We start from the raw sequence: 26,997 nt of genomic DNA on the forward strand, positions 1-26,997 counted from the left end.
AACAAGAAGAAGAAGAGAGAACTAAAGCTGAAAGGACTCCACCATGCTACCGATTTCTGAATCAGCAGCGACACAGTTTTGGCTGCTGATTTTTGTATCAGCAGCGACGTAGTTTTACTGCCGATTTCTGAATCGGTAGTGGAAAAGTTTTTGGCTGCTGATTTTGAATTGGCAGCGACATAATTTTTTGCTACCGACAGCGGCATAGATGGCTGCCGATTTTTGAATCGGCAGCGGAAAATTTTTTCGTTGCTAATTTCTGAATTGGCAGCGATGCAGTTCTGCTGTCGATTTTTGAATCGACAGCGACAAAGTTTTTGGCTGTCGATTTCTGAATTAGCAGCGATATAGTTTTCTATTGATTTCTGAATCGACAGCAATGCAATTTTTATTGTCGATTTCTGAATCGGCAGCGACAATGTAAGACCTAACAAAAATTAGAATTAGACTAGCCTATCTTAGGGGAGAATGAGAATAGAAACCAACCCAAGATAACCTAAAAGGGGGTAAGGACAACCTTGGTCCTAAACACCCCCACACACTTTGGGGGCTATAAATACAAGGAGAGAGAAAGGGTGAATCCCCACTCTTCCTAAAATGAGTTGCATGCTCTTGCCCCCCTTCCCTCTTCCCAAAATGAGATGCATGCTCTTGTTCTTTCCTTCTTTCCAAAGAGAGCTCAACAACTCTACTGAATGTGCCTCAGGCGTGAGAGAGAGAATGGAGAGCTTGATAAGAGTCTGGATAGTTGCAAACATGAAGGGAGTAGAGGCCTAAAATCAGTGGGAAACTGACAGGAGAAGGAGAAACCGAAAGAGAGGAAGAGGAAGAAGCAAACCGGGAGCAGAAGGGGAGAAATGCTGTCAAACCTATCCCAAAAATACTAAATTCGTGAGGTATGAACCATGTCCTTCTCCACCAGGCCTTGAAACCGAAAGGAAGAAGAAAACTATGGATGCATGGCCTAGGAATTTTACTCCAACTGTTAAGGAAAGAACTAAGCTAAAACGAGGGATAAAAAAACGAGGCTGAATGGGGAACCTAATTCCAGAATATTTAACAAAAGAAATATTGCAAATTTGAATGCATAAACTTAGAAAGTTGGTCGGCCTTAGTGAGGGATGGACATAATAGGGATTAAAGGAATAAAATGCATAGATTATACCTTATTAGAGATGTTAGATCATGTGAAACTGAAACAGAATTATACTTGTGTTAATGGTGTGATTCAGCATGTTTGGTTGATGTAGTTATATGAAAATATATTGATAATAAATCTTGAAGAAACATGCTGTAGCTGAAATGGAAATTGCCCCTTGATAATGCATTGATTTTGTTGTGTGATGAATGTATTTGTATAACTTGAGCTAGTAGTTAGAAGAACCTAAATCAAATATGCATGTTGAGATTTGATGGTGCACTGTTCATGCTTTTGTGATACGAATTGGAGTATGATTGTTGTCGTTATGTGTACAAGTTTCGGCTAGGAAGTGTTACAAAGGAGAAAAGCCTAGCGTAAGCTTTACGCTTGGCCAAAGGGAAGAAGTTGAATAAAAAATGATTCCATCACTGCTGCCGATCTGTGAATCGGCAGCGATAGGGGTTGCGTTGATGATTTCTGATTCAGTAGCGACTCAGTTCTCGTCAACAATTTCTGTGTCAGTAGCGATTTAGTCTCGTTGCTGAATTGTGTTTCCTACAGCGAGTTAGTTTTCGCTACCGAATTGTGTCGTCTGCAGCGAAAAAGGAATCAGTTTTTGCTGTCAAATTCTGGTGTTTGCGGTGAATCAGTGTTCACTGCCGAATTATGTCATCCATAGTGAATCTGCTTTTGCTGCCGAATTGTGTTGTCCGCAGCGAACCAGTTTTCACTGTTGAATTGTGGTGTCGACAACGAATCAATTTTCACTGTTGAATTGTGGTGGCTGCAGCGAATCAGTTTTGTTGCCGATTTGTGTTGCCTGCAGCGAACCAATTTCACTGTCGAATTGTGTTGTCCGCAGCGAATTAGTTTTTACTACTGAATTCTAGTGTCTGCGACGAATCAGTGTTCATTGCCGAGTTATGTTGTCTGCAGCAAATCTGCTTTCGCTGGCGAATTGTGTGGCCTGCAGCGAACTAATTTTCACTGTCGAATTATGGTGCTTGTAGCGAATCAGTTTTGCTGTCGAATTGTGCAGGTAGCAACATACCAATTTCCATTATCGATTTTCTACAATAGACTCACCGGTCATAAATGACTTATATGCTTGTAACAATTTCATGTATGATCATGTAAAATGTGGAACATTTGCTTGTGAACATATGGATTCTTGAAGTAGGTATGGTGATGAATGTGTTTTCAGAATACAAATGTGCTAATTTGTAACCATTGACATGTTAGGTGGAGCGACTATGATCGGACCTTCAATCGAGTAAAGACACTCTACAGGAGAAACAGGTAGGTGGTTTCCACTTTTTTTTTTTTATGATGTTTATGTTTTGAAATAATATATAGAAGAAAGTAGAAATACTAGAAGAAAAAGCCATAAAGAAAAAACCTTGTTCTGATACCAAATTTGTTGGAAACAAACTGCAGAGATAGAGAAGAAAGAAGAAAGGGACTGATAAATGGTAGAGCTGCAACTCAATACCATAAACATTTTTTATATTATTCTTTTGATCTGATTGCTTCATAAATAGAATAGAAAGGCCCTATATAACAAGAACTAAATTAATGAAATCTAGGAGCACATAAACTTCCACAATCTAGGAAAAACCAAAAGAATATAAAGCTATAAAAGCTAACAATAAATGACATTGAGAATTACAAATTACAGTTTAACACATGGGAGAAGAAGAATTGAGGAGATTTCATTTTTTGAGGATTTGAAGGATCAATTTGATGACTTCATTCATGCATCTTTAGATAAGCATATCAACTGCTTTACGAACACCATTAACAAGCTACCCTTATTAATTAAATTGTCTTTGTTTTTCGCTTTCTTCTTTGATTAGAGTCTTGATTATGGATGTGTTTTTGTATATGTTTGGAAAGTCAAAAAATTGATGGATCAATGAGTACTTGTGATGATGCTAAGGAAGTCCAAAGTTCTCTCTCGATAAGTTTTCCAACTAAAGTTTCAAACTAGCTGCAACATAATAGAATAATATTGCCTTCTCTAATCCAATGATCGGTAGCTTATAGCCTTAGCCACGTTTTGATAAAGAATAAATTATTCTATCTAAGAAGGACATTTAGGTTTTAGAATAATTAATTCTAACTTTAAATAATATTTTCAAAACATGAAAATTCTTGTTGTTTTTCTTTAATTTTTCTTATAAGATTAGAAAACTCTCCAAAATAAATTAACCAATTTGTCAATAAATACCTTTTGTTCTTCTTTTCTTGTATACTTAGGATGCATAAAGAATTTTTGTAAGGAAAGAATTTTGGAACATTAATATATCTTTATTATACTTGAAAACTATGCTGCATTCCATTAAAGATTTTTGTAGAATCAGAAAATTCTCAAAACAGCTGTTATATTCTTATAGGAAAAAGATCATTACCAAATAAAAAATTTACAAATCAAAAGGAAATAAATAACAAAATTCGTATATCATATTATGATCTATAACGCAAGACTTTTCCGAACTTCAATTAACTTGAAAGTTCACCCTAATATAGAAAAATACATCTAAAATTTTATGGTAAGTTATCTCGGAAATGATGCCATATATCCATGTAAACGATGAATTCTAAAGAAACAAATTGCATTCGGTCTGTGCTCGATCATAATCTACTTGCATCAGCTGTTAGTAATGTTTATCATTCACCTATTTATTTCAGATGTTGCCCTCTTTCTTTCGTCATCTCATGCTTTCCAGACTCCACCTGTTTACCTATAAGTTCAGCTAGCAGCTCAAAATATCCTTAGCATCCCAGATTGGATTTTCTGTTGATTATTGAGGGCCTAGAATAATAACTGCGAGCTGAAACTACAAGCTGAAATATTGTCCCTCTCTTAATAGAGAGATTATACTAGGTAAAGAAGAGATGAGGTCTGAATGTAGTGCACAAGTAGCTCTTCTACTTCCTACAGCTGGTTTCCAGTAATTGGGATTCCTCTTCTCCTCCCATTTTCATGTACCTTTCTTATTTCCGTTCTCGGGTTTCTGTTTCAAGTCATCACAACTACATGGAAAATAAATTTTCTAGGCAAACAAAAAAAATGAGAAATCTAAAGGGTAGAGGAAGCTACAAAACACTGCAAAAGTAAAAAGCCCAAATGGGACTCTCTTGCTTTTAATACCCACATGTAACTGAGATCACATCTAACATTACACATAACAAATTAGGCTGTAGTTACGTAACTTTATCTTGATAAAGAAGCCTAGGTGTAGAGATAACAATTCCACATATCTACCTGCTGCAACTAATGGCATGGTATTTGCTTCCAAAAGAACAAACTAAAAACCTCAACTTGGCAGGCATCTCAACAAAGTGTATTAAATAACAATTTCGAACAAAGCTGAGAACAAAAATAGAGAATAGCTGCCGCTCTTCTACAATAGCAAGGACTATTCATGCTACTGTAACTTCTGGCACAGCTGCTCAACTGCTGTCACAATCTGGGCAGGTTGAACCACTGTCCATTCCTCCAATGTCCCTGCATAAGGAGTTGGCACATCTTGTGAAGACAAGCACACAATTGGAGCATCCAAATAGTCATGGAAATTTTCAGTGATAGCTGCAGTCAAGCTAGCACCAATTCCACCAGTTCTCATGCATTCCTCCACAATCATTACACGATGTGTCTTCTTCACAGAATTTCCAATCGTGTGAAGATCAAATGGTTTCAATGATCTGATATCAATTACTTCGGGATCATATCCCTTGCTCACTAAAGTTTTGGCAGCCTGCATCACATGATATCTCATCCGGGAGTAGGTTAAGATAGTGACATGCTCTCCAGGCCTAACCATCTCAGCTTCCTCAAGATTGCAAATGTATTCTTCATCTGGGATTCTCTCCTTGAGGTTGTAAAGCAAGACATGCTCAAAAAGTATGACCGGGTTCTCACTTCGGATTGCAGCTTTCATCAAGCCCTTGGCATTGTATGGGGTTGAACATGCAACCATTTGGATTCCAGGGATTGATTGAAAATATGACTCGAGGCGTTGTGAATGCTCGGCTCCAAGTTGTCGTCCAACTCCCCCAGGCCCACGAATGACAATTGGTATAGTAAACTGGCCACCTGATGTATAGTGGAGCATGCCACAATTGTTTGAGATCTGGTTGAAGGCTAGAAGAAGAAATCCCATGTTCATACCCTCAACAATTGGCCTCAAGCCAGTCATGGCAGCTCCAATGCCCATACCAGTGAAGGAGTTCTCAGCAATAGGGGTGTCAAGAACTCTGAGATCCCCATACTTCTCAGCTAGGCCTTTAGTAACCTTGTAAGAACCTCCATAATGACCCACATCTTCACCCATGACACAGACATGCATATCTCTGTCCATTTCCTCTTCCAAACCTTCTCTGAGGGCCTCAAAAAGTAGTAGTTCATGCCTGAGAATAAAATGCAGATTTGTTAAGCACATTCATAATGTAATACAAAAATATTATTACCCACAAGTATAGGGCACACAGGGGCAAGATGTGCAATGGGATATATTAGTTTATTACTGCGAGTGGCAGTGGGCCAGATACCCTGTCCAACCAATGCAGGGAAGCCTACAACAAACATGGCTAGAGCTGGGCTAATTGCCCAATTTTCTGTAGTTTCTTACTCAAAGAGATATAAACTTGAGAGCAAAACAAATGCTCTTTCTATCAAGATATTGTGGTAGTATCACTATTGCATAGCTCGTGACTTCATTAAACCATATCCTACAACTCCTAGATAAATGTTCAGAAGAAAGCAAACACCTCAAAACCCGATTTGACATTCAAATCGCAGAAAAATAAATGAAGTTATCTTGTTTAAAAATGAGAACAATTAAGGAATTAGCCTTTCGTGAAAACTGCTGACATTTTGATCTATCCTTTCAGTTAATTTTCAGAGAAAACGAAACAACAAACTCCTCATCGACATAACTGTTTTCACCTAACAACCATCCACATCATTTATTCTCCTACTCTTACCCTTTTTTTCTTAATATTCATGAGGAGCCATGTAACTTTACAACTAGATTTAAGTATCCTGAGAATCTAACCAAATATGCTATCCAGAATATATAACCAGCTTGAATAGAGAATATACCAAAGAAAAATGGAAGCAAACATACCCAGGTTTCGATGCAGATGAAGCTGCAGAAGTATCAGCCTTTGTCTAAAACAAAATAAGAAACAGTTATAAATAAAGAATAGACCAAACTTGGATTAACTGCAACTGCAAGTGGAGAAGAGAGATTAACTGCAACTGCATTTGTAATCAATTTATCAACCGTACGGGCTCTACCACTAGAACTCCCAAGATTCAGATTCACACTGCCATCAGATCTCACCACCAAAAAGCTGCTAGCTTTTCTCTCTAAAATCAAACAACACTCAAAACCCGTGTCATAACAAATCTTGTTCAGAAAATGGAAATGGAAGCATTAATTACTGAAGGCAAGGAAACAAACCTGCGGGGGATCTGCGCGAGGAAGGCAAAAGTAATTTCTTTGAATCAAAGGAGTTGGTTAAAGAAGCTGCTGCTGCTGCAGCAGCAGCTCCTCCTAATCCCTGGAAAATGGTGGCCATTTGATATTTGATCTTTATATGGCTCAAAAGAAATTGGAGATTTCCAAGAAGACGGAATGAGAAAGTAAAGAATGGGATGCAATTTATAAAAGCAATAGAATAAGGGGGCGGAGAATTTGAGGGGCTGAAAGAAAAGTTGGAACAACAAAATTAATTGACAGCTACACCAACATTGTTTGCATCGCCACTTCTATTGTGTACCATTTTCGGATGCTTTGACACGCGAGGGATGTAATGAAAAGGATGGTTTTTATTATTATTATTTACATTTAAGACAGAGGTGGAGAGTTTTCGTTGGTTCTTATGAATATATTTGGTTATGTGGTTGTTTTTATAGTTGTGGTTTAAGAAAATTTATTTTTTTATGAGATTGCTTTATCTAAGTTATGTATTTGGTAAAAACTAAGGTTCAAATTGCTTTTTCAACAAAAGCATGATATTAGTGTTTAGTTAAAATTATAGTTGGACAATAAATAATCAAATAGAACATTAATTTTATCAATACATAATATTGAACAATTAATACATATATAAGATTAACTACTTGTAAAATAAAAAATTTTACAAGTTTAAAAAATGATAAGAAGTTTTATATTTTAGTTAGTGTAGCAAATTTAAATAACATGCACAGTAGAGGATGAATAGTAATTAAAATACAAAATCACCGAGATTTTACTGAAAATTACAGTGAGATGTGCACAAAGACAAGATTAAGAGAGGAGGAAACTTAGATTTGGTAGAGGGTTGTGAGGATCTTAGAAGGAGATGTTGGTTACTATCAAAAGGTTAACTTGTGGGTATTGGAAAAGTTTGTGTCTAAAAAAAATCAATTAGAACATCTGTAACAAATGATTGAAGGGAGAAGTATTTGTAAAGAAAACTAGAAACAAGGGGACGATGAAGATGGTAAAAGAGTAAAGCAAGCAAATAAAGAAAATAGGAGATAAAAATAATATTTTGGTCAATTATAGATTGAACGGTCTCCATAAACAATCATTGTGGAAGGGATAAGTTGAAAAACAAATATGGATTGCTTCTGTTGAACTTGTGGTTGGACCACAAAAAAATTATGGGTCCCACTTTGTAAAACTTGCGGTTTCATCTTTACCAAACAAAACAAAATTGTGATCAAACCACAACACACAATCTACTACGAAAACAAACACCCTCTACATGTTATAAATTAGGTGCTTCTTTGGTAATTTGTGAGGACGAGGGTGGTGTTCTTTGACAAGGGTTGTGTGATGGGCACCCATTTATAGGTATAGTTACAAGACTAACTCACTATATCAACTCGATGATTCATTTAGTTGGTCCGGTTCATACCAAGTTAGTAAACACTTTTTTTTAATTAAAATGATATTTTTAAAAAAATTAAAAATTACTCTTAGCATCCTATAATTTAGTGAAAATTGCACTTGCCCACCATATTTTGAAAAATTACAATTTTCAACTTGGGTTAAAGAAAATTTTCAAATATAATGAAATGACCATAGCACCCCTATATATATATATATATATATATATATATATATATATAATCGAAGACACCAAACAACAAATTGTTTTTCGACCTCTCTCTTCGGCAATGAAGAACCCATGATTTGTCCTAAATCAAATAACAAAATTACTATTAGGATCGATTTCTCACACAAATTCGTGTTTTATCGTGATTGTCTATACTAGGTGATGGAATCTCTCACATGTTTCGTTCTCAAAGCACCATATAGCAAGTTAGTTATTCGATTTTCTTTCGAATTGTGGCTTTGAAAATCAATCATAATGCATTGTGACGTGTTAAAAAAATGAAGTATTAAATTGTTTATAAGTTGTTTAGTGACTATGTAAATTAAGGAAGAGCAATGGAGGTTTTGTCAATAGTCATCATGGAATTCTAGGGTTTTAGTGGTGCTCAAATTCTATTTTATACAAAGAAGGAAATTTTAGAGGTTTTATTTATTTGATTAGATTATTTTTTTGTTGCTAATTCTAGTGTTTTGGTTGGGTTTGTGTTGAAAGGACTATTATTCATGTTTGTGTTCTGTAGGTATTAAAATGTGAGCTGAAAGAAGGGGTGGCTTGATTTATATATGATATTTTTAGTATATGGTTTGTCGCTCTAAATTGACCAGTTGAAAGCAATCGTTTCCAAGTTTTTTCTTTGTCTCTCGTCTTTTATAACTCTAAATCAAAGCCAAAAACAACTGTCTTCCCAAGCTTTCTCTATGTCTTTCATCTTTCTTTCATTCTCTCGATCATTGATCACCGATCATTGTTTTTGTATCCTTCATCGTTGTCGCTGGTCTTTATATCTATATCCTCTCGATCTACCCCACCAACAATCAACCCTCCAATTCGTCTTGATAAATGCAACCAATATATCTAGATAGGTAACAATAATTTTTCTCTTTTTTGTACTTGTTTTTTTGCATGGAATTTTTTTTTTCCATCTAGGCTATATAAAGTTGAATAATTAGTATGGGTTTTGGGTTATTCTTATGAAAACTCATTGCTTTGTTATCGCAATATTAATATTTCTACATTTTCTGTGTTGGGTTATAGATATGTGGCTATTTTTTTACTATTTAATTCTAGCAATCAAAATTACCCTAATATCAACCATAAATATTAAATGTAAACAACTTTATCTCCATACATCAAGGAAAAAAATGTTGATGATAGAAAAAAAATCATAAATTTAGGAATGCTGATGATAGAAAAAAATCATAAATTTAGGATCACTTTAAAAACTTGATGATGATCCTAAAGCCTGATGCAACCATATTATTTGATAGTTTTACCCATATTTACCTAGTATTTTTCCTATGTTATATATATAAAATGCCTTGATATTCTTTGTTTTATGTTTTGAAGGCACTTTTGAATGTAAAATTCGAAAAGAAGTAAATTGGAGATAATTGGCAGATTTGACCTCTGATCAATGTTTTGTGCAGAGTTTGAGCTCTAGAGGTCAAAACAAAGTGATTCTAATGGAATTAGAAAGCTAACATTCATACCTTTCTGTACATATATGACAAGAAAAATAAAAAGAGAAAGAACATGGAGATCGCAGCCTTCAAAGACAAATCTCGCATTTTGTCAGTGTTGATATTTTGCCATTTCGACTTGAATATCTTGAGCTAGAGAAGTCCATTTGATGCAACTCAATTTTGTTGGATTCCTGACTCGAAGACCTTATCATCATACCAAATGTCAGCAGAAAATGAGCTGATATGAGAGAAGAGATATGATTTTTCTAAGATGCCATATGAAATCTGCCAACAGACATTTTTTATGAAGAAACAAGTCCAAATTACTTCCCAAAACATCCAAACCGACATCCAAATCTTTATTTCGGCAATTTCACTCTTATAAGTCCAAAGTCAAAAGTTGAGGATTTTATGCAAGGCTATTTCTTTTTTTTTTTTAGAAAAATAGTTATTGAACTACTTAAATGTAAATTGTCTACTTAGGTAAAGACTATTTTGTAGGAAATAGATATTAGGGTTTCCTATCAAATAAAAAAAAGAGAGAAAGGAAGAGGGGGTGGCCAACCAAGAGAGAGAAAACATACCTTCCTCTAAAAAACCTGAAATCATACATTCATCTTTCTTTCTGATTAGTTGTTCAATAGACATTTAAGGCTAAACTCTTTTTCTTGGTTGTAAGGACATGGAAACATTCAGATTTCAAGAACTGTAAGATTTATTTTATCTTTTCTTTTTAGTTTATATGAAGAATGAATATGTTTGTTTTCCTATGCTTATTTCTTAGGGTTGTTTATTTTAATTGCTAAAGTAGACTCTAAGTTATTATTGTGAACAATCTATTTCTAAGTTTGCTATCAAAATCAGAGTTATGATATATGAACTTGTGAAGCAACTAAGTTCAATAATTGTAGCAGATCTAAGTTATTAATCTTAGAGAAAACATTCGATCAAATCAAACATGAACTACAGACAATTATGTTGTCTAGATTAATCAACTTATCTAATTTTTAAGGCTGCCATTGAATTTTAATTACTAGTGCGAACATTGTGATTGTTTGATGGTTAGGGTTAGTTAGACAACGAAAATGTTAACTAACCAATGTTTAGAAAAGATAAGGATTCATAATATAAATAGATGTTTTGTTTCAATGATCGGTTCTTATTTCCGTAGTGGATGTTTACTTGAAACCAAGGTTTGTTCTCTTGATAGTTTTTTAATTTATTCAATTTAGCTTGATTGTTTAATTCTGCTATAGTCTAGACAATCTCAAAATTCCCTACAATTGCATATCGTGTAGCATAAAAATCTGAACTAAAACTTTCTCATGGGATCGACCCCTTACTCTATACTATCTTGTTTATTTAAGTTAGGGTAATTAATTTCTGTGATCGTGACATTGCAACAAAGCCACTAGAGCTACATGTAATTATTATGGAAAAGATTACATTTGTCATATTGTCCTTAATGACACAAGTAATATGTTGAGTCATTTAAAAGCATGCAAAATGTTTCCTTTTGTGATTGATAGGAAACAACAAATTTTGGTATTCTAACCTTAAAAGGAGGAGGGTGAAATGGGAGATCTAAATGTGGGAACTCTTAAGGCAATGTGTTATAATTATGATAAGTGTAGACAAGCACTAGCAAAAATGATTATAATTGATGAGTTACTTTTTAATTTTACGAAGAGTCAAGGATTTAGATTATTTTGTAATACTATGCAATCTAGATTTGATGTTTCTCCTTGTTTTACTGTTATAAAAGATTATTTTAAAGTTTAAGTGGAATAAAAGGAAAAATTAAGGAAAGCTCTTAAGAGTCAACAAGTATGCTTAACAACTAATACTTTAACATCAATCCAAAACAATAACTATATATGCTTGATAGCTCATTGGATTGATAATGAGTAAAATTTGCATAAAATAATTTGAAGTTTTATCAAGTTTTCAATCATAAAGGTAAGATGATTGGTCAAGTTATTGAGAATTTTTTGTTAGAGCTAAGGATTGATAAAGTTTAAACTATTACAGTAGACAATGCTAGCTATAATAATTTGACTATTGCATATTTGAAGAATGTGATACAAGATTGGACAACTATTATATTTTCAAATGAGTATTATTTTCATGTTAGATGTTATAGACATATTGTAAACCTAATTATGTGCGAGGGCTTAAAAGAGATTAATGTTTAGTTGTCAAGATTCAAAATGTAATCAGGCTTGTTAGATCTTCACCTTTTAGGGAACTTGTATAGAAGAAGTGTACAAAGAGGCTAAAGATAGGGTGTAAGAAATCAATGTATTTGGATATTATAACTTGATGACATCCAACTTATCTAATGTTAAAAGCTATGGAAAATTTGAGACTGTTTTTATAAGGATAGGTGAAAGTGACCCTAGGTATATGAGTTACTTTATTAAGGTTTGTTCAAAGAGGAATAAAAAAAACACAAGGCACCTAGTTTGAAGGATTGGGGAAATGCTAGATCTTTGGTGATGTTCTTAAAGATTTTTTACATACTTACATTGAGATTTTATAACTCATTACATATTAAATCAAATTCTTTCTTCAATAAATTAATTTACATACACAAAAACATATTGCAATTGTGTAAAAGTAAAGATAATTTTTAAGGAGAATGGCAAAGAAGATGATGTTAAAGTTTGAGAAGTATTAGAGAAATAAAAAAAATCATAATTTTTTTTTGTATGTGGTTATTGTCTTAGATCCATGTTTCAAGTTGAAATATATAAAATTTTGTATTGGTGACTTGTATGATGATAACCAAGTACAATTGCAAACAAACAAATAATATGAAAGATACTTTGGTGAACTTGTATGATTTTTATTTGAATGGTAATGAAGTGGGTGAAGATACTAGACATCAATAGGATGTTAATGCTAATGATGATATGGATGTAGATGATATGTCAAGTACTTTGGCTCGATTTAAAAAACATTTAGAAGAGGAAGATAGTGTGAAGAGTAGAAATGAGGTTAAGAGGTATTTGATTGATAGTTGTAAGGATCCTAATGATTATAAGTTAGATATTTTAGGTTAGTTGAAGAGTGATACTTCAAAATATAAGATCATTTCAAAGGTCTTACAACATGTGCTAGTTATTTCTATATCTATAGTGGTTTTCAAATTAGCCTTTTGTACTTGTAATCGTATGCTCGATCAATTTTAAAGTTTTTTATCTCCACACACTTGTTTGTTATCAAAATTGATTACATTATAGATTAATTCCGATATATATTAGAATCTTGATGAATGATATTGAAACCTATAAAAATCTTGAGTCGGGTAATTTATCTTATAATCTTACACCTTTTATTTTATGATTTATTAACTAATACATTTTCAATCTAACATATCTAATTTATTGTTTTATAGAATTTGGTAAAAAGTTGTATATGAAAACAGTTGATAATTAATTCAATAATTAAAGACATTTGCATGTAGCTAACTTTGATTTGTTTTTTTTAGTGTGTGTAGTCATTATTGCATGACAATAAATCATTATGGTAACAATATAATTATGAATAATTCAGGTTGAGTGTTGATGGTGATGAAATCTGATTTTATTTTTATTTCAATTTTCTTATTTGTTGTTATAGTATCCGAAGATCTCATATTTCTTCATTGCATTAGCTAACTGCTTCTATTTTGTGTGATACGATGGCTTGCGTTTAAAAGGAAAGTACAGTGAGCGGGAAACAAAGCAAAAGAAAAAGATGTGTAATTTGGTTATGGCAATGACATTCCATCCCTTCATTCCCTTGGCTTAGCTTTTGACAAACAATGAAACTAAGTTGGATCAGTGTGTTTGTTCATAAAAGATTGTATTTTTTTTTGTTCGTATCGGTGTGTAAAAGTATGAAATGCTTGATGGATTGATATTGTATTCTCATATTATTGTGAATAGTTTTTTGAAAAATAATTAAAAAAATCCAATTAAAAGACAAAAAAAATCAGGCAATTGGAATAGATTTTTTATATCAATTAAAAGGTTTTTAAAAGCATATAAAAAATCACAAAAAATCCAATAAAAAATAAATATTTTTTGCCATTTTTTATAAAATAAACCGTACCAAGATGAACTAAAATCGATTAGTTTGAATTGGTTTCTAGTTTGATTTGATTCTGAATATAAAACAAATTTGTTTTGTTTTTTTAAGCAAAAACCAAATAGACATAAAATGCTTACCCCCAGCGGAAAAGATAAAATGAAAGATGCTTAGAAACAAATCAAGAATCGGAAAGACAAAAAATATTTCAGCGAAAATTTTATTGAAACAAAGAGACATTAAAAGTTTCTAATAAGCCTTAATATCCATAGCTTTGGGATCTTAGAGGTTACAATTTTATAAGCTGGAAAGGTTGAAAGTATGAGTGAAAAAATGGCAGAAGCTTCTTGTTATGAAAATTTAGAGTAAAGAGGAATCAAGATGTATTCATTTAGTTCACCGGAAAACTGTTTTTCATGGAGTCTCATCTTTGTAGAAGGTTTGCCTTTAATGAGCTTCATTTGTCAACGTATGAGCTTTGCATTGCTGCATTTGAGGAGGCAATATATGAAGTTCATACTGGTCTTTTCATGTTAGATAACCTTATACCTCATATGCTTCGCCAACTCAAATTGAGGCTACTTATTCCTCTTAGTTCCAATTGAATATGTAAAGGCTACTCAAAAGTCTTTGTAACTCAAATGTTCTTGGAATGATTTTTTTTTTAATTTAGAAAGCATAAAATTTGGCTATTACATAAGATAACTCGAAAAGGCGTATATTCTCTTTCTCCTTGTATACTTGTTATTTCTTTACTTTTCTTTTTCTTTTTCTTGTTTCTTTAACTTTTAATATGATCCCCAAACTAGGTTTTAGTATTTAAAAAAAAAAAACTAATATTGTGTGGATTTGGATGGATGTTGTAGGTTCAAATTTGGAGAGGAGGTGAAGTATGGGTTTTATGGCATTTTCATTATTGTAACTCAATGAAGGCTCTCTAGTCATTAAATAAAAAATAATAACAAACCTATAAATAATCAAACAATTTTTATTGACTTTTTAAGGCATGTCAAGTATAGGGTATAAACTATCACGCCCACACCAAAGTTTAAGATATAAATTATAATTTTTCAAAACTCAATAGGCAAATAAAATTTTAACTAAACTGTAGAATAATTTGGGTGATTTTTCCAAAAATAAAAAATAAAATCAAAGGTTATGTTGACCCAAGTTAACTTTCTAACTCGTGATCAAGGTCTTGGACCAAATCAACTCAAAAATCAAATTTTATAACTATGCTTGGAAGTTAGATTGTTGGACCTAACTCTTAGCTAGCATAGCAACTACTTAATTACCATACGAATGTGATCCATCTTGGACTAAACTAGGTAAGACAATTTTTCAGTACCTGGCAATTATCCCAATTAATCAAACAAATTTAAAATCAGTTATGATGCTTAATAGGTACTTGAATGAAATAGTATAATATATCCAAATCCTATTGGTCTTGTATGGTTTTAGTTGGAGGGGCGTGTTGGGTTCCTAAATATCATACACGCAATGAAAATAATAAAACATAATTATTTGAAAGTCTCTAAGATCCTATTAGATATATCAATAATTTTTTAGGGATTTATTATCTAAAGATTTGATCTTCTTTTGTTTTGAATAATTCCTTAAAGGTTGGGTTGTTGCAAACCACAAGTCGCCCAATTGTCCGGCCTCAATGGTAATCTACATAAACCACTAGTGAGAAATCTCATAAATCTTTATTTATGAGAAAGGGATTGTTATGCCTAGAATGCTCTTTATTTTGTGACTTACATAGTTTTTCTGTCTAACAGACAATCATTTAACTATAAAATGCATAACTTACTATTTATAGGGACATATTGAAAAACCCTATAAATTAAAAAAAAATCAATTTACCTCCTGAATAATATCCATATATTAATCTAGAAAAATTTTAGAAATTAACTTAATCAAGTCCTTACTTGATTTTTCTAGTTTTAGAAATATAATCCTCATATTAATTATATTCTAGTCTTTAATTTCTAAAACATATTTTAATGAAGTCATACTTGATTAAATTATCCCAATTTAATTTCTAACTAATGGTTCTTAATGTGTGTGACTCATTAGGTTCCTAATATGTTGGCCCAAATATAAATTATAATTTTAATTAAATAAATTAAATAAATTAATTTAATATCAATTCAACAATTGATTAATTTATATTTGATGATTAGGTGTGTTGTCTAGTAATGTGTCATAATCCCTCAAACATTAGAAAAGTCATTAGAGGTTTGACTTAACATTTCAGTGATTAGTTTCTCAGTGTAATTAATATCCTTTCATAATAATGTTCCGATTTAATATTGAAGTATGAAGTATGTCTGCTAAGTTAAATCATGTTTGTTCTTCACATAATAGTCATTGATTGTTTGAATAAGATTTGAAACTCTTTTCAAATCTCATTCCACCTTAACCAATGATTTCTCAATCAATACTATTTGAGAACATATGAGATATTTTTCCTAATTCACTTAGGGTGATGAATCCTCTCTTGATCACTCAAGTACCTTCATATAGTTAATGATATACTCAATATCCGCCCCTTCATTACCTCGATTAAGATAACATGTAATAGGATCAAAGTATAGCATTCTTAATATAAGATAACTTAGTGATCTAAAATATAAAGATCACTTACACAACCATCACGTGAGCCTTTCCATAAACATAAGTAATCTCTTCATATGGAATTCTTATGCAGGTCAGTTTAGTGTACATGTCTTATGACAAGCACCTACATATTAGTTTTAGTACCCCTTATACCTTGACTTATGAGAACATTTGCTTCCTTTCATAAATAAAAAAAACATAATATGTACTGGTTGTTCAGTATTTAAGAAAGCATAATTATAACAACTTTGATGCAATAGGAATCCTATAATTATAACAACTTTATAATTTTCTTTGTAAAGCATTTTTGTCCTATAGACTTTATCCTTACTCTAGATTCACAACCAATCAATTTACTATAAGGCATATTAAACTAACAGTCTCCCACTTGCACAAAACCTAAGCTCATGTATCTAATACCATATAACTCTATGTAGCATTAATGTTTTTGCATGGATAGTGACTTAGTAAGAGAATCTTCTAGATACTCTTTGGTGGGTACTCGTCTATCTTTACATCTTTCATTTCATTGATTTATCAAATCAAATGGAATTTCTCAAGTACTTGTTTGGATCATTGATGAAACCTTGGTTCATTTGCTTATGCAATAACTCCATTGTTATCACAGTACATGACAACTAAATCAACAATGTAAACATAAAAAAAGAAGTAAATCCAAAATGACTTCACCATCGCTGCCGATTTCTGAAATCGACAACGACACAATTAGCTGCCGATTTCTAAATCAACAGCGACGCAGTATTTGGTTGCCGATTTCTAAATCGACAGTGATGTAATTTTGGTTGCTGATTTTTGAATTGATAACGACATAGTTTTATTGCTGATTTTTGAATTGGCAGCAGCACAATTATTGGTTGTCGATTTCTGAATCGGTAGCGGCACAGTTTAACTGTCGATTTATTCTGAATCGGCAGTGACATAATTTGTGGCTGCTGATTTTTGAATCGACAACGACATTGTAAAACTTAATAAAAAATTAATGTTGGATCCGCCTATCCTAGGGGAGAATGGGAATAAAAACCAGCCCAAGGATAACCCAAAAGGGGGATAAGGAGAACCTTGGTCCAACATCTAAACACCCTTTTTGCATTTAAAAGGGGTATAAATGTAGGGAAAGAGAAAAGGGCACTTTTTCCAAAACAGGTTTCATGCTCTTCTTCCTTTCCCTAAAAATTCTGCATGCACCACCTCTGAATGCTAAAGAAGAAGGGTAACCAAGGGAAAGACAGAAGTGGACAAAGCCATGGTAGGAGGAGTCTAGACCCCTTCCCCATAACCGGCTAGCAGTTGTGACTACAACAACAACCACCCTCTCTAAGAAGAAGACCTACCTACACTAGCTGCATGTCCCATGCCTTGAGTGTTTGAAGAAGAAGAGAGATAGGGAGTTATGTTGATGACTGAAACCATGAGAAGAGAGGGAGTGTGACAAACCCGCTATACAACAGAGATGGAAAAGAAGGAAAAACTAAGATTGAGGACAAAACCATATCACCAAAACCTGCTCTAAAGCTATTAAAACCTCCTTTGCGCCGCCTTCCTCATAGAATCCGCCGGCCCGAAGGCCAAAAGGCTTTGACATCCAACTAATTGGACCATTCCCAAACCGAAATACATAACCCGTGAGGTAAAAGGAGTATTCTTCCTTGGATGGTTGTTGCCTCACGATTTTCAGAATAAGGAGGGCATGCAAACCCCAAAGTAGAAGATTTAGTGTTCATGCATTCATAGTTCAGAAATAATTAAATGGAAGATCTAAATGGAATGATGCATATAAGAACTCATGTGAAGACGCTTACCAAATAAATCTAAGTGAGTATGAGTGATTTTGAGGGTGTAAACCTAAGAAGAGGACTAGCCAAGTTGGAGGCAAAAATTGTATTGATGTTAATGTCTGGATTTCTAATGAATGATTGATGAACTTGAATGAAATGTGGAATAAGATGAAGAAATGCAGAAATTATGATCTTGTTGAACTCTTAAGGACATACTTGAACTAAAACAGAATGAATGATGGCGTTATTATCTTGATTCTTGCATGTATGATAGAAGAACTTGTGTTAGAAAGGGTTATGTACAAAATTGTGTAGTCATTGGAACCTTAGACCCTACTAAAACCAAAACTGGAACTATGTTGGTGTTAATGACCCTATTGAAATTGTATAATAATATATTAAGATGATGTTATGTGCAGAATTATGTTGTCTATAGTGAATTAGTTTGCTACCGAATTGTATGGTCTGCAGTGAATTAGTTTTGCTGCCAATTTGTGTTTTTGGATTGAAGAAATTTTCGCTGTCGAATTTTGTTATCTACAGCGAATTAGTTTCACTGCCAAGGGTGTTGTCTGCAACGAGTTAGTTTCGTTGCTGATTTAGAGTGTTTGCAACGAATTAGTTTCCCTGTCGATTTGTGTTGCCTGCAGCAAACCAGTTTCGCTATTGAATTGTGTTGTATACAGCGAATTAGTTTTACCGCTGAATTAAGTGGCCTGCAACGAATTAGTTTTGGTGTCGATTTGTGTTATCTGTAGCAAAGGAATTTTCGTTGTTGAATTACAGTCTGCAGCGAATTAGGTTTCACTACTGAATGGTGTTGCCTACAGCGAAGGAATTTTCATTGCAGAATTGTGTTGTTTATAGCAAATGAGGTTTCACTGCCAAATGGTATTACCTATAATGAATCAGTTTTCATTGCTAAATCATGTTGTCTGTAGCGAATCAGTCTTCGCTTCCAAAATTTTATTGTCGGCAGCGAATGCTGATTCGCTGCCAAAATTGCATTTCTGCAACGAATTTGTGTTCGTTGTCGAAATTGTGTGTCTACAATGAATCAACATTCGTTGCTTAAAATTGTGTTGTTTGTAGTGAATTAGTGTTCACTGTTGCACATGTGTGTTCTGCTGCAAATGTGATTCGTTGCTGAAATTGAGGTGTCTGCAACGAATTAGCATTCGCTGCAAAAAATATGTGTTCTACATTGAATTTGTGATTCCCTGTTGAAATTGAGCTGTTAGCAGTGAATTCTGTTCAGCAGCAAATTTGTGATTCACTGTCAAAATTGAGCTGTCAGCAGCGAACTAACATTCGCTGTCGAAAGTGTGTTAGGTACAGCGAATAAATGTTCGCTGCTGAAAGTGTGTTGGCTCTAGCGAATAAGTGTATGATGTCGAAATAGTGTTGGTTGCAGTGAATTAGCATTCGTTGCTGAAATTGTGTTGTCTGTGGTGAGTGAGCATTCGCTGCTGAAATGGTGTTGTCTGCAATGAATCAGCGCTCATGGCTGAAAGTGTGTTGTCTTCCATGAATTTATGATTCACTGCCGAAACTGAGTTGTCTATAGCAAATCAGCGTTTGCTGCCAAAAGTGTTGTTCTATAGTGAATTTGTGATTCTCTTTCGAAATCTAGTTGTCTGCAGCAAATTAACATTCGTTGCCGAGATGTGTTGGATGCAATGAATTAGCAGTTGCTGTCGAAGTTGAGTTTTTCTGCAGTGAATCAATGTTTATTGCAGAAAATGTATTGACTGAAACGAAATTGTGATTCACTACTGAAAGTGTGGTGGCTACAGCGAAGTAGCATTTGCTGCCGAAATTGAAGGGTCTACAATGAATCAGTTTTTGTTGTCGAATTGTGGGCTAATAGCATACTAGTTTTTCTTGCTGATTTTCTACAATAGACTCCCTGGTCATAAATGACTTAAATGCTTGCAACAATTTCATTGTATGATGGCGTAAAATGTGGAACACTTGAATGTGAACATATGGATTCTTGAAATAAGTATGGTGATGAATGTGATTTAAGGATGCAAATATATTGATTTGTGGCATTAATGTCTTAGGTGGTGCGGCTGGGATCAGACCATTGTCAGGACAAGGAAAAACCGTAGGTGGAACAGGTAAGTGGTTCCTACCTTTTTCTTGTATGATGTTTATGTTTTGAAATGATTTACTTATGATGATATATTATTAAATCCTTGTTGAATAATGAAACGACGATAAAGTGTTTGATTGAATTTTGGATGATTGTTGAAATGACTATGAAATGTCAATTAAGTTCTTACTGAATGTTGAAATAATGATGAAAATATTAATGTTCTGAAATGACCTGTTTGAGGTGGATATATTATCGTGTTGCGATGAATATTAAACCGACTATGAGATGTTAATTGGCCTATTATGAATTTGGGCTGCTGACGAATGGTTGTATAAGTATTATGAAAGACCTATTGTTGTATTTTATTGAGTGTAAAGGTGACAAATAGTTGTATGAGTATTACGAAGGACTTATTGTTATGTTTTATTGAATGTAAAGGTGACGAATAGTTGAATGAGTATTACGAAGAATCTACTGTTGTATTTTATGGAATGTAATTGTGATAAATTTTTGTATGAGTATTATAAGGGCTTTACTGATGTATTTTATTGAATGTAACTATGATGAATTTTTGTATGAGTATTACGAGGGATCTATTGTTGTGTTGTATTGAACATTAACCGTCATGAATGGTTGGATGAAAAATATGAAGGGTCTATAGTTGTATTATACCATGCTAAACTGTTATGGAATGTTTGTTGGTGTATTACAAATGACATAATATCTGGTTATAGTGATTACATAAACTGCCTCTAGAACGTTTGATGGGTTAATGATTAACTTCGGCTAATGGCATCCTAAGTGGATGACTGTGGCTGAAAAATAATTAGCTTCAGCTAATGGCATTCTAAGTGGATGACCAGGACTGACAAATGATTATCTTCGGCTAATGGTGTAAATCCCGAGAAAAATCAAGGCTAGATTAAATTAAAGAAAATAAACTAAACTAAAAAGATGTGGGGGCAAAAAGAATACACTTAAAGAAAATGGAGTTTAAATGCAAATAAGAATAATTATAGAGCATAAATACTCCTCTTCTCACCAAAAATCTATAGTTATCGTAAAGAAAGAAAAGAGGGAGTTTTTGTATTTATTTTTACAAATTAAGAGAGAAACACACATGAGCAATCACCTCTAGCACTTGTAAGGTGAGTAAAGATGAGACTAATTGAGTTTTAGTGCTCAATAAGTAACTTGAGCACATTGGGAGCAATTTTAACTCAAAGTAATTATTAAAATGTCATCTTGGTTAGGACCAAGATAAGGTTCTTAAATAAAAGAATCAACATGAATAAATTCTCACCATTCATGTGTCTACTATGATAGAAGTCGAGTATGAAATTATTCATCTCCCACTAATGACAATGAGCAAATGATAACTTCTAATTGAAGTCTATGTTTTTGGCGACAAGACTAAGACTCGTATGGTGTATTTCCTTTAATAAGAAGAGCAACGACATACACTCTTTATCTCCAAAAAAGAAAAGAGTAAATTCCACTATAGCATGTATTTCATACTACATGTGCTAAAGATTATTACAATAATAAAGAATGGATCCCTGCTTGTTTATTATATGAGTCTTGGAGATCATATCTAAGATCTTAAAATCTTACCCTTTGTGACTTTTGACTATATCAAAAGGTGATGTATAAATGATTACTGCTTTAGGAGTACATCCTATGGTCATGAAATGATTCGACTTAAAGGAATGCTCTTAGGAAAATGAGTTAATTCAGATCTGATTGATATAAGTGTGAAAAAAAAAGTAATTTTAAATCTACATCCGATACTTGTATTTACTAACGGAGATCATATCATTTGAATAAATTTGATATGATTTAAAATACCTGTAATTATAAGGATGGATTGAGTATGAAATTCTTGAGGGATTGAATTATATTTAGTCATAATGTAACTAAAAATCTTTGGGGTATATTAGTACATTTTAAGAAATAATTAATTATAAGGTTAATGTCTCCTATATAGCATGTATTAGGTTTATATATTGGAGCTCCATTCACTGTGTGCTTCAGGTCACATGGTCCATTCATCAAGTATGAAATTTTTGTGCAAGTTCAAAATATAATGTATTATATAGATTCAGTTCTTCATAGGTGAGTGGGAGATGGTTATTGGGTTAGGCCTAGTTTGCCCATAAAAAATAGACCTAGTCCAAATATTTAAAGAAATTACTAAAAAAAACAACTACTTCCTCTACTCTATATATATATATATATATATATATATATATATATATATATAAAAGAACATAATCCATATAAAAAAGAAATTTTTTTTCATTAACAGTGAAGTAATTGATCAAGAGACATGAAAACGAATTCTCATGTCACAATTAAGTTTATTTGAATTCTACGCATACTAAAAACCTTTAACAGATATTGTAAAAGAATTCATGTGAGTAAAAACACTTACCATCTTTATCATCAAATATAACACATGAATTATAGTTCCTTGGCTAGGTTTTATGTATATCCCTTTTCTTCGATTTGCGCCTTTTCTTCAATGGGAGGAACTATTCTCCACATGAGCAACAACCAAGGTTTCGAACAGCGTCTGCTTTCTTGTTTCCCTTCTGAGTAACTCGCCTTTCCTTGTAGCCCTTTGCTGGGTAGGCAAATGGTCCCTTAACCAGTGCCGAAAAATATGAAAGGCAATTTTCTCCTTTTTCTTGTCCGTCAAACCCTTTGTCCTAAGCTTAGCAGCTTTAGTAGCCTGACTCCTTCAGAATCCCGGCCAAGAGGGTGTCTTCCAATCAGAGTCACGCCAAAAGGATTAACCCCAAGAGCCCAAATCACACGATCGGTAGTATCCAATTTCTTCCTCCATAAAAGCCTCTCATGCCGTCAGTGAAAATTTAATCATCTCATTAAACATGGTAAAAAAATGTTTTTGGTCTATAGAAACCAAAAGACCCCTACCCTCATCATAAATTCCTACCAATGCCTAGATATCTACATGAATTTCTATTGTTTCTGGTAAGCACTAAACTCTCCAACTTTATCATTAAACATATATAATTAATATTAAGCATTTTTTGTTTTGTTTTTTAGTAGTCAAGATTTAACTGGCTCAATATGATGGTTCGTCTGCTACAACATTAACGCTCTTACTATTTTTGTGGCTATGTTGACTAAAAGAGGAATGCAAAGTATGTGCAACCTAAAAAATAGCTTGGCAAGGTTTCAAGGATTGTGCTTATCTTGTGAATTTTTGTGCTCATTATTATAAACACCTCCTAATTTGTTCGGCAACATGCCATGAAAGAAATTGAATAGTTAAAACCTGTAATATGATCCTGATGGTGATAAACTTCAATGAAACCTCAAATATATTACTGGTTACTTCAATGGCGAAAAACACATTTAGTACTGAAAAGTGGCCAAGAAGATTGTTTAATACATATGGAGTATTCAACATCTCTGCACTCTGCAGCAATTATTGATTTCATTGAACTACAAAATCACATGACTTTAGATGATAGAAAGTACAAATGATCTCCAATTTCGAAACTATGCCAAAAGCACTCTGAAAACACACAATCACTTGCTTTTTTCATGTGAAAGTTTGGTGTCCCGAATTATCTAGAAATTCGAAAACTTGATCAACATCTGATGCTTATAGTACGTCCCTGGATTCACAATCTGTGAAGGGAAGTTGGGGTGATTTACTGAATCAGGAAATCCTTGAGTCTCTAGACAAAGAGCTGCATAAGGTTCATACACGAATCCACCTTTTCCCTTCTGGTACAAAGTGTTGCTTGTGTAGAACTGCACACCTGGTTGATTTGTTAATACCTCCATCATTCTTCCAGACTTCTTATCACGCACAATTGCTGCTTTCTTCAACTTGTCGTTTCCACTTCCATCAAGTGCATAGTTGATGTCATACCCATTAGTGAGTTTGTTGATCTTGCTTCCGATGGTGTTGGGTTTGAGAAAATCATAGGGTGTTCCTTTCACTGTCACAATCTCTCCTGTAGGAATGAGTTGGCTGTCAACAGGAGTGTAGTGCGAAGCGAAGATCTGAATTTCCTCTGACAAGATATCACCACTATTGTGTCCACCAAGGTTCCAATAGGCATGGTTGGCTAGATTAACCGGAGTGGCCTTGTTTAGAGCTTTTGCTTTCATTGTTATACGCAATTTGTTGTCTCCAAGGAGCTTGTATCCCACAATTACATGGAGATCACCGGGGAATCCTGTGTATATGAAAAATGTATTCATAACTTTAATTTATGTTGTATAGGTGTCATTTATGCTCATACACATATATGTGTTGAGCCTGTAGCTAGTGTGAAAAATTATGGCTTGAAAGACTTATGCTGACCTTCTTCACCATCAAAGCTGTGATAGGCAAAGACAATGCAAGGAGTACGTCCTTCAGGGCTGTACTTTTTCACTTTCCAAACAACCGTACTAAATCCTTTACGGCCGCCTGATATCCATGCATGTAAGCAGTTAGTGCCAAAAAAGAGAGAGAGAGAAGATACCTCTTCGATTCAAGTTGATAGAAAATTAATCAATATGGGGAAAAATTCTACTTTGCCAGCGAAGGTGTAGTAAGATGTATATTTTACCATGAAGCATGTTCTTCCCGTCATTAGCAACTAGTTTATATAGAGTTCCATTCAAAGTAAATTGAGCACCAGCAATTCTATTGGCAACTCGTCCCACAGTGGCTCCAAAGTTTGATGAATCATTCTGCACAACGTTATCAATCCGATATATATGAAGTGAAAACAAAGAAAATCAAAGTGACAACTTTTAGAGCAATATTACTATTAAGACAATATAAAAGTTTAATGACCAGAACTATTTTCATGATCTCACCAGCCATTTAAACTAGTTCTTTTACAATGGCAATAAAGCATAGGATGAAGTGCAAGAACAAACAAATTAGTTTCTTCGAGATATATTTAAGCGAATGGATCTTCTTTAAAATGTAAATAAAACATCATTAAGAAATCCACTGATAAAAGCATCTTCCACTCGTCTATCTCGAAGAGCCAGCAAATTAATCTGCTACGTACGTACCCATATGTTTTCTTTTCTTTTTTGTTTTGTTTTTTTTTTCCTTGACAATTAATGTTTTGGACCAGTAACATCCAATGACTGTTCATACTAAAAAGAATCAGTCAAGAATTTCATAGAGACAATTCGTTGCATATGTCCAAGTCCATCACAGCAATACAATAATAATAATAAAAAAAACCAAAAGTAATATAATTAATTTGTTCGTTGAAGTCAAATATATCCCAAAGAGTCAAAGGAAAAACCACGTGCTGAGACTCAATAATGCAGTTCCCAAGATAAAGATTTGACTTTAGAATTTAACCAAGAGAGGATACATATCTAATATATGTCACATGGTATTATTCTCTGCGTTGTCTCTTATGAACATGCATCAGATCAGCCTATGATATTTTAATAAATGCAGCACGAGATAAGACGAAGAGGGGCCGGCACTGTAAGAAGAATCAGACAAGTTTGAATAGACACGACAAAGTGTTTTTTGAAGTGATATATATGAACTATAATAATAATAATAATAATAATTCATCAGACTACCGAGAAGAAACATATTTGAGTACGACAAATTATACAGCTAGCTGATCTAGCTTTAACCCAATGGAATTTTATTAACTTTTTTTGCCCTGCTAGTCGTGGTCCTGCAGAAGAACCCATCATCTTATTCTGAGTGCCATTGGCTTGAAAGAGAAAGACACGAATTGAACAATCAACAATGTGGATCAATTTGTAAAAGAATTTGAAATCATATACTTTCATAAAACCAAAGCAAAAACAAGGAAAAGAAAGAAAAAGAAGAACAAATCTCACCTTGTATTCCTTGATAGTATCATAGCCAAGGACAATATCAGCTACCTTTCCTGTTTTAATTTGTTAATTAACCCAAAAGCAAGAAACAAAACTTTAGCATGAGAACTGATCATCTTCTTGAACCTGATATGCAATGTCATACGTTCCCAAAACAAGGAATTAACAAATAAATTTCAAGAAATAAATAATGGATGAAGAAAAACTGTACCGTATTTATCAGGGAGAAGAAGGGAGATAATATGTGCGCCATAATTGGTAAGTTTCACAGAGAAATTTCCTTTCTTGAGCTCATACATCCCAATCTCTTCCTTTGTTGCAGAGCCAATAGCTGGAAACCCGAAATTCAGCAGCAGGCTAAAACACAACAACACACAAAACTTGGCCATCTTTTCCACTCAGATTATGAGATATGCTTCGCCTTTATGTATCAGAAGTTATGTGTCCTAATATGGTCTGACTTATCCTATGCTTTATAAGAGAGTTGTATGGGTGTGCATTGAAAATTGGAAACTGATAATATGGTATACGGCAGCACTGTTCTTCTCAGTTTGCTCCTTCAATGATAGCCGGTTGTGTTGACTAGGTGAAGGAACAAGCGTGACAAGATTCTTGATTTCTCCAACTAGGGCCCCCCATTTATATATATATATATATATATATATATATATATATATATATATATATATATATATATATATATATATATATATATATATTTGGACCCATTTATTTGTAGATGGAGAGCGAGAGACGTGTGTGTACATGGTAGCTTTTTGGCAACTCGATCTAGCCTCACGGGTATACAGAGTTTATTTAAAAATG

At 33.5% G+C, this 26,997-nt stretch overlaps 2 protein-coding genes across 2 annotated transcripts; both read right to left on the reverse strand.

Annotated features, from left to right (window-relative positions):
• Window positions 1-4,255: 4,255 nt before the first annotated feature.
• Window positions 4,256-6,939, reverse strand: LOC133699619 (pyruvate dehydrogenase E1 component subunit beta-3, chloroplastic-like). Its single transcript, XM_062122938.1, has 4 exons — window positions 6,613-6,939; window positions 6,403-6,518; window positions 6,274-6,317; window positions 4,256-5,554 (listed from the first exon to the last, which is right to left on the reverse strand). Exons 1-4 carry the CDS (start codon window positions 6,728-6,730, stop codon window positions 4,573-4,575), a joined length of 1,260 nt encoding a protein of 419 aa, XP_061978922.1. The 5' UTR covers window positions 6,731-6,939; the 3' UTR covers window positions 4,256-4,572.
• Window positions 6,940-23,685: 16,746 nt separating this feature from the next.
• On the reverse strand, window positions 23,686-26,789 carry LOC133700232 (uncharacterized). Its single transcript, XM_062123780.1, has 5 exons — window positions 26,384-26,789; window positions 26,176-26,225; window positions 24,915-25,038; window positions 24,665-24,772; window positions 23,686-24,536 (listed from the first exon to the last, which is right to left on the reverse strand). The coding sequence occupies exons 1-5, from the start codon at window positions 26,559-26,561 to the stop codon at window positions 23,920-23,922; spliced, it is 1,077 nt and encodes a 358-aa protein (XP_061979764.1). The 5' UTR covers window positions 26,562-26,789; the 3' UTR covers window positions 23,686-23,919.
• Between the last annotated feature and the right edge of the window lie 208 nt (window positions 26,790-26,997).

This window comes from Populus nigra, chromosome 7 (genome assembly GCF_951802175.1).
Source record: "Populus nigra chromosome 7, ddPopNigr1.1, whole genome shotgun sequence".
Taxonomy (NCBI): domain Eukaryota; kingdom Viridiplantae; phylum Streptophyta; class Magnoliopsida; order Malpighiales; family Salicaceae; genus Populus; species Populus nigra.